This window comes from Bison bison, unplaced genomic scaffold (genome assembly GCF_000754665.1).
Source record: "Bison bison bison isolate TAMUID 2011002044 unplaced genomic scaffold, Bison_UMD1.0 scf7180017864043, whole genome shotgun sequence".
NCBI classification, from domain to species: domain Eukaryota; kingdom Metazoa; phylum Chordata; class Mammalia; order Artiodactyla; family Bovidae; genus Bison; species Bison bison.
Genome location: NW_011494615.1, coordinates 8611125 through 8620134, shown reverse-complemented (window position 1 = coordinate 8620134; position 9010 = coordinate 8611125). Strand labels below are relative to the sequence as shown.

At 48.1% G+C, this 9010-nt stretch overlaps 1 protein-coding gene across 1 annotated transcript in view; it reads right to left on the bottom strand.

Annotated features, from left to right (window-relative positions):
• The window catches only part of OSBPL10 (oxysterol binding protein-like 10), a 344792-nt gene extending 340768 nt beyond the window's left edge, over positions 1-4024 (bottom strand). The window contains exon 1 of the mRNA XM_010835557.1: positions 3273-4024. Within this exon, the coding sequence (XP_010833859.1) occupies positions 3273-3553 (281 nt within the window). The 5' untranslated portion in view covers positions 3554-4024. The remainder of the gene's footprint in view (positions 1-3272) is intronic.
• Between the last annotated feature and the right edge of the window lie 4986 nt (positions 4025-9010).

Below are 9010 nucleotides of genomic sequence, written 5' to 3'. Positions count from 1 at the left end.
GGGTAAGAAAGCTGTGGTACATATACACAATGGAGTATTACTCAGCCATTAAAAAGAATACATTTGAATGAGTTCTAATGAGGTGGACAAAACTGGAGCCAATTATACAGAGTGAAGTAAGCCAGAAAGAAAAACACCAATACAGTATACTAACATATATGGAATTTAGAAAGGTGGTAACGATAACCCTGTATGTGAGACAGCAAAAGAGACACAGATGTATAGAACAGTCTTTTGGACTCTGTGGGAGAGGGAGAGGGTGGGATGATTTGGGGGAATGGCATTGAAACATGTATAATATCATACAAGAAACGAATCGCCAGGATGCTTGGGGCTGGTGCACTGGGATGACTCGGAGGGAGGGTCCGGGGAGGGAGGTGGGAGGGGGGTTCAGAACGGGGAACACGTGTATGCCCGTGGCGGATCCATGTTGATGTGTGGCAGAATCAATACAATATTGTAAAGTAATTAGCCTCCAATTAAAATAAATAAATAAAGTAAATAAATTTAAATTAAAAAAAAAGAAACTCCTTCCTGAGGATTCCCCACCCCACTCCGATTATGTGGCACCCTCTCAGCCAATGAGAGCACCAAGTGTCCTGGACGTGCGCTCCTAGGCGAGTCCCACACATGTAGCTTTCCCTCCTGCCATCCCTCTTTATGTCACCAGTCTTGTGTTCTGGCCACAATGCCTTCCTCGGGACGTGCAGATGAGGGTAAGAGCACTACAAATAAATTAAGGTAGAATATGATACTGAATGTTAAAATATAAGCTTTACTTGGGGATGTGCAAGCAGACACCAGAGTAAAAACTGTTGGTGGGTGGCTGGTGTGTTATCAACAGACAGCAGCCTCACCAAGGACTTCATGGCTGGAGATCCATCACTAGCTGCAGACAATTTGGGGGGAAAAAAACCGCAAAGGAACATGCCATGAGGCCCCCAAATGCAGGGAGCTTGACTCAGCCCAACTACTCACACCAAGGTGTTTCCCCTGGGGGGTGGGTGGTGAGGTTTCCTTCCACTTTTGAATCCTGTGTCCCCCTCCACTATGTGATGAAAAGATGCCTATGTGTTTTGCACACAGCAGGAGCTCCAAAGTAGCTGACCCAATGCCTGGCACATAGTAGGGCCTCCATAAAATAGTTCCTGAATAAATGACTGATAAGTGAATATTTTTCAAAGTTTCCATCTTTGTTCTCTTCCCTGTTCCTTTTCACTGGTCCAGATCCTCCTTTCTAAGACCCCTTGAGGAGGGAGAAGCATGCAGGCACAGCCATCACAGACGTTCTCCGGATCACTGATGCACCCTCAGCCACAGCTGGAAACAAACCCCAACGCTGAGACCCTGACCACTAGGAAGAGACGATGCTTTTGAAGGCAATGGTAGGCTTTGAGACCAATGCGTCTACTGTGGTAAGAACAAACAGTGGCAGCCAGCTATAACCCACAGTAAACAAATTCGATAAAGATGAGACTTCAGCAGTATACACAGTACATTTCACCTGTGTAGCCTGCAATCAAGTATGTGTTGTTGGTGCTGTTATTAGTATTATTATTGTTATAAATTTTGCCTCTTCGCAATCTGGCCTTCAACCTAAATACTCCAGAGGATTTAATTACACAAAAGCATGAGTTACTCCAATTTTCCCTAAATCCACTCCAAAGAACAAATCCTTTAATATACATTGCAGGTAAAATGCCATCCCCAAGTGAAGTAACTAATCCAGGGTAAAAGCTCTGTTGGCCTCATAAATCACTTCAGGGGGGAAAAAAAGGAATTAAAGGTGATTGTCCAACACACAAACCAAATGCTACACAAGCAAGGCACAGCCAGGTACCATTAACAAGGCAATTACCAGGACCTGAAATCAGATTCAGTCCTCTCATCTGTCTCCTCTTTGGCACTCTACCTATTCCCTTTTCAGCTTTCAAGAATTGACACTGGGGCTATTTTGGGAAATAAAAGGATTCAAAAGTTAAGGTGCAGCTTCCACTAACACAGTAGTAGATCCCCAAGGAAACTCTGGGGAAAGTTCTCTGCCTAAAATATCAACTCAGTTTCCTTACTTAGGAAGTCACCCTTCTCCACCTGCAACGCAGGAGACCCTGGTACAACCCCTGGGTCGGGAAGATCCTCTGGAGAAGGAAATGGCTACCCACTCCAGTATTCTTGTCTGAAGAAGTTCATGGAAAGAGAAGCGTGGCGGGCTACAGTCCGTGGGGTAGCAAAGAGTCCAGACAAAACTGATCCACTAACACTTTCTCCTAGTAGAGCTTCACGTAAATAACTGCCTGCAGTTTCAGCTGGAAACAATCTGAAACTTACACAGGGAGAGACCGCCAAGTACTCTAGTAACTAGCAGAGATAAGCAATAGCTCCCGGGATGTGATGAAAATCTCGCAAGCATCCTTAAGAACCACAAGACCTCATATTCAAGGGCTATTAAGGACCTGACACAGATCTCATCAACAAACTCTCCAAAAAGTCCCATTCTCCTTGCATGAATATTGGTATTTTTGACTTGTTTTTGAAAAACTATACACACACACACACACACACACACCTACACATAAATGCTGTGCCCCGTCTGCTCCTTTCAAGTGTTCCTTACTACCTCGGTCCACACACACCGCGACCCCTTGCCCTGGCACCCCTCCTTCCACGTGTCCCAACTGGGAGAGTAGAGTGAGCAGGCAACTTCAGGAAACACCTTAAGGGATAAAATAACTTAAACAGCAAACTGCCCATTTCGAAAGGGGAGAGAGTGTCAAAGAAAAAACCACACTAAACTTCCGTCGCAGTGTCTCTCCGCCACCAACTGGGCGGGGGGCTAGCGCGCGCCCCGGAAACTGCCGAGGATAACTGGCTGATTTATGGGGGTGGTGGCGTCTTTAAACAACAAAGTTTTAAATGAACTAGGATGTAGACAGAATTGCTGTGATGGGGCCAGCTCTTACGTACAGGCATCGCGCACGCCCCTCTGCCCCCTACTCTCAGTCCTTCTCCAAGGGTGCCGGAAGCCGCTAGCCTGCAGGGCCCGGGAACCAGAGCGCTCGCCTGTCGCTCCAGTCCCTGCAGGTGCCAAGGCTCTCCTTCCTTCCCCACTACTGCGATGTGGGCCCGGGGTGGGGTCGCGGCGCACCTAGGGTAGCGGGGACGCGTAGTGGGCCCGGGTGCCGAGGCCGCCCCAGCTTGCCGGCGGCGCGATCGCGCGCGCACACACTCACACAGAGCAGCGCGCAGGGAGGGGCGGACGGCGGGCGCGTTACCTGTTCTGCCAGCCCTGGAGGAGGTTGGTGTATTTGCTGAGCACGCCCTCGAGCGCCGGCTCCCTCCGCCGGCCGCTGCCCCCGCACGGGCTAGCGGCTACCGAGCCCGGGCTGCTGCGGCTGCCCCCGCCTCCGAGCCCGGCGGCCGCCGACCTGCCAGAGACCCCCCGGCCAGCCAGAGAGCAGGAGGGTGAGGAGCCCGCCGAGGTGGCGCGGCTGCTGCTGCGGCTGCTGCTGTTGCTGCCCCCGCCGCTTTCCGCGCCCTGGGCTGCCCTCTCCATGGTCCGTGCGCGCCCGGGACGCGGGGGCCCGCCGCGGTGGCGGCCCCGGCGCTGGGGCTCCTGGCGCGGCGGCGGCGGCTACAGCTCCGGGAGCCCGGGCCGCGCGTGGCTGCTCCAAATCCCCGGGAAACGCCTGACTCATACAGGAGGAAGAGGAGGAGGAGGCGAGGAGCGCTGGGAAGGAAGCCAAAGGGGCTGGATGCAGCTGCGGCCGCCCCCCCCCCGTCGCGGCCCCGGCCCCTCCCTCCGCACTAGTTTGCCTGGCAAGTTCGGAGCGGGTGGCCGGTTCGGCCAGCCCTCCTCCAGGTCTTCCTTCTCTGCTTTCCAGTCCCCGGGGCCGCTCAGGCCCGGGGCTCGGGGCGCTCTTGAAGCCGATCCGCAGGGTGGGCACGCCCGGAATCCACACCCTGCCGCCCCCTCTCGATGGGAAGGTGCGAAAGGGAATCTCCGCGCGTTACTCCCCACCCCCGCACCCACCTCGGGACCTGGCGGGAGGAGCGGCCCCACCCACTGGGTCCACCCGGATATGGACCCGCCCGGCCTAACACCGGTCACACGCAACTCCTCTCCGTCTTCCGCACCGAGCCTGGGCCGGACACACGTACACGGTCACCTGGACATCGACCTCGCTGGCCGAGAGGAGGAACAGGGCTAGGAGGTCCTCCGGGCTCTCCTGCGCGTCTGGGAGGGGAGGGGAGAAGAAGCCAGGTAAACTCGCCCGGGGCGTTTTCACCCATTGGAGTTATGACAAATGCACAGTGGACACCCGGGCCAGGATTTGAGTGGGGCAAGAGTACTCGGATTCCTGCAAGCGCCTCCTTCAGTTGAGTGTCCTGGACGCAGCTCTGGTCTCACCCTAATCCCTACACTGATGGACACACGTCAGCCTAGCCAATCCAACCATATCTGGTGTTATCAAGACAGCACGATGCACTTGGGAATCAGAGGCTCCGAAATGGGTAAGACTGCACGGAAAGCAGGAGAGATCACAGATACCTACAAACAGAGCAAAGTATTCTGTGTATTGACTGTAACTTCTGCCCCCACCCCCAATGGAGGCACACGGAGCTGCAGCTGGGTTTCTAAATCTAAAGTTGAGTTGATGCTCTTCTGCAAAATTAGATGGGTTACACTCTCCACTGCACTCATCATTTTTGTGCATATAAATATCCAGTGCAATCTGGAAGTTTCTAAAAATTACCTAGAAAAGAGCTTTGAGGATCTTACCCTCCCCCAACACACACACACACATAAACACACACACACGAAAACAAAAAGATTGATAGGTGGTCCCTATCTAGGAACTCATAACACAGGTAAATAATTCAACAATTAAAAAATTACTAAATGGAATAGAGTCAGCTCTCATGGGGCCAGTTCTCCAAGCCTGACCCTTTTCTAGCCCCATATCCTTCCAGGAAGCTTTCAAAGGTGGTTCAGTTCTAGAAATTTTCATGGAGAAGCTTCTGGAACTGGTGAGACATGGTTGTGCCCCCAAATAAATTACAATCCCAAGTGTCCACACAGTATAAAAAGAGATAGCCGCGCCCCACCCGCCATGAGACTGCATGGTAGAAAGGACCAAACTTTGAAGCCAGACTGGGCTGAATTCAAATCTATGACCTTGATCAAGTGACCTCTTTAAGCCTTAGTCTTCTCACCTGCAAAAATGGAACTAATGTTACTAGTGGCTGGGATGAGAATGTTTATTTGGTTCAAAATATCATCTCTTCCCATGGGAGGAATATGTTCCCTCCATATGAACCTCAGGCTTGGCCACGGAATTCTTTTGGCCAGTGGACGGAACAGATGTAATAGATGCTACATCCAAACATAAGTCTAAGAGCCATCGTGTGGTTCCACCATCTTTCTCCCCCTCCTACTAGGGGAGCAGTGTGTCTCAGTTCAAGGCTGTCCTTCAAATTGGGTCCTGGATTAAGGAAATGTGTGACAGAGCTGGCCACATGCACAAAATCTTTGCTATCAGCTGCTGAGATTTCAGGAACCATTTTGTTACCACAGCATAACATTGCCTGAGCCAGCTGGTCTGTGTATGAGTGTGTGTGAAGCCCTTCATTGATATGAGGACAGGGAAGTGGGCACATACTGAGCCACATGTCAGTCATTACACCCCTAAACAGCCCCCCTCATGGGGGCCTGCCACATGCAGGCTACAAGCAGGGAGGTGCCATCATCTTATTTCATATCACTGAACCTCAGCCACTACCACTTCATCCTACCCAGTCCACCTGTGACTGGATGAGCCATTGCAGCCAAGTTTCACTTTAGACTAAAAAATGAAGACCCTTGAGACAGCCCAGTTGCAGGAGAGAGGAGCTACTGCTGAAATAAGTAGTCCAGGCCTGTGTCCTAGTCTGTGCAGGCTGCTAGAATAGAATACTACAGACTGGGAGCTTAGAAACGACGGAAATGTATCTCTAACAGTTGTGGAGTCTGGAAGTCCAAGATCAAAGAGCTAGCACAGTCAGGTTCTGCTGAGAACCCTCTTGCAGGCTTCAGATTTCTCATTGTGTCCTCAAGTGGCAGACGGGGCTGGGGAGGTCTGTGCTCTCTTTTATAAGAGCGCTGACCCCACCCTCATGAACTAAGCACCACCCCCCCAAAGGCCCCACCTCCTCATATCATCACATTGGGCATTGGGATTTCAGCGTAGGCATTTGAGGGGACACAGATATCAGACCATAGCAACCAGGATGCACCGAGAGCAGGCCAGCTGTGTGGGATCAGACATGGCCAAGGAGGTAAGTTAGTGGCAAGAGGTGAATGGAACAGATATGCTGCAAGAAGAAGCAAGACCGTGACCAAGATGGGAGCACACATGTCCCCACTCCTCTCTGCCTCTTCACCAGGCTTGAGCTTCTTGCCCATGGAATTGGGGGTTTTGTTATTATTGTTTTTTTTTAACTGAAGTATAGTCTATTTGGAGGGCTTCCCTGGTAGCTCAGTCAGTAAAGAATCTGCCTGCAGTGCAGGAGACCCAGGTTCGATCCCTGGGTTGGGAAGATCCATTGGTGAAGGAAATGGCAAACCACTCCAGTATTCTTGCCTGGAAAACCCCATGGACAGAGAGGCCTGGCGGGCTACAGTCCATGGGATCGCAAGAGTCGGACACAACTTAGCGACTAAACCACCATAGTCGATGTACAACGCTGGGTTAGTTTCAGGTGATTCAGTTTTACATAATATACATATTCTTTTTTGCATCCTTTCCATTATGGTTTATTACAGTATATTGAATATTGTTCCCTGTGCTACACAGTAGGGCCTAGCTGTTTATCTATTTTATTGATTTTTGTTATTTATTAATAAATTTATTAATTTATTATTGTATTAATTTTTATTGGCATGTGGTTGCTTTATAATGTTGTGTTAGTTTCCTCTGTACAGGATGTTTGTCTATTTTATATATAGTAGTTTGTATCCACTAACCCTGAACTCCTAATTTATTCCTTTCCCACCCCGTTTTCCCTTTGGTTACCATAAATGTTTTATGTCTTTGAATCTGTTTCTATTTCATAGATAGGTTCATTTGTATCATATTTAGATTCCACATATAAGTGATATCATATGATATTTGTCTTTGTCTGACTTATTTCACTGAGTATGATCACCTCTAGGTCAATCGATGTTGCTGCAAATGGCATTGTTTCATTTATGGCTGCTGCTGCTGCCGCTAAGTCCCTTCAGTCGTGTCCGATTCCATGAGACCCCATAGATGGCAGCCCACCAGGCTACCCCGTCCCTGGGATTCTCCAGGCAAGAACACTAGCATGGGTTTCCATTTCCTTCTCTAATGCATGAAAGTGAAAAGTGAAAGGGAAGTCGCTCAGTCGTGTCCGATTCTTTGCGACCCCATGGACTGTAGCCCACCAGGCTCCTCCATCCATGGGATTTTCCAGGCAAGAGTACACTTATGGCTGAGTAATATTCTATTGTGTATGTGTGTGTATGTATGTATGTATATATATATACCATGCCTTTTTCTCCATTCACCTGTTGATGGACATTTCAGTTGCTTCCATGTCTTGGCTATTGTGAATAGTGCTGCTATTAACATTCGAGTACATGTAACTTTTCAAATTAGAGTTTTCTCCAGATATGTGCCCAGGAGTAGGATTCTTGGATCATTGGAGTTTTAAACAAAAAGTCACTTCTTCCAGAAAGTTTTCTTGACCCACTATAGTATAACAAATTGAGAAAAGATACCTGCAGAATTCTTTTCACATGAGAAAAACAGCTTGAGAACAAAAGACAATAAATTGGCAAACATATCTGTAAAGCTTACATACCCAAAACAAGGAATTTATTTCCTTAACTTACCCAGACTGCATAAATCATTAAGAAAAATACAAATGTAAATAGAACATCTGGAAATCTAACAGCCATCTTGGGCCATGTGAAGAATTTGGGAATGAAAGCCATACATGATGGGAACAAAAAGACAAACACCACACCTCTTCAAATAACAAGCAGACACAGTCACCACCAGGAGGGAACCGACTACTCTAGCTTCTCCACATGGACCCAACGAGCTGGTCTGGAGTTTCCAGTAGTTGTTTTCAGAGCCCCTCCTCTAGCTGGGACTACCATTCTTGCCGGTGGCACATAAAGTCTTGGGAGAATGTTCATGGACCAGCAAGAGTAGGTAGTCACTAGAAGTTAACACAACACTGGAAATCAACTATACTTCAATAAAATAAATTTGAAAAAATGAAGAGTAGGTGGTCACTGACGTAGTCGGTCAGATGACATAAATGAAGCCACAAATGGAGAGAAATTTGTCATAACCAGATAACCCTCTGTTTCAACTTGCTCACATTTGTGTTAGCAGCAACTGATCTAATGTGTTCTCTGTACCGAGTAATAACAGTAACAGCTACTATTTATTGAGCAGTTACTATGTGTCAGGCACTGTGCCAAATGTGTAATACACAGTAACTTGTTTAATCTTTACAACAACCACAAGAGTTGCATACAGTTACTGCTCCTGTGTTACAGGTGGAGAAAAACTGAATCAAAGAAATGTTAAGCAACACCCCCCTATAATGGAAAAGAATCTAATAATATATATAATGCATACATAGTAAAACTTGGTCGTTTTGCTGTACGCCTGAAAGTAACACAACAGTGTAAGTCAACTATTAATATATTTCAATTAAAAATTTTAACAAAAAACTTAGGGACTTACCTGGTGGTCCGGTGGTTAAGAATTCACCTTCCAATGTAGGGGACATGGATTCAATCCCTGGCCCAGAAACTAAGCTCCCACTTGCCCAGGAGCAACTAAGCCCTGCACCACAACTAAGGCTTCTCACCACAACGCAGGTCCTGATTGCTGCAACTAAGACCCAGTGTGGCCAAAAATGAATAAATAAGGCTATTAAAAAATAAGAAAGATACATAGGAACAAACTTAAAATGTTACTAAAATATGTTT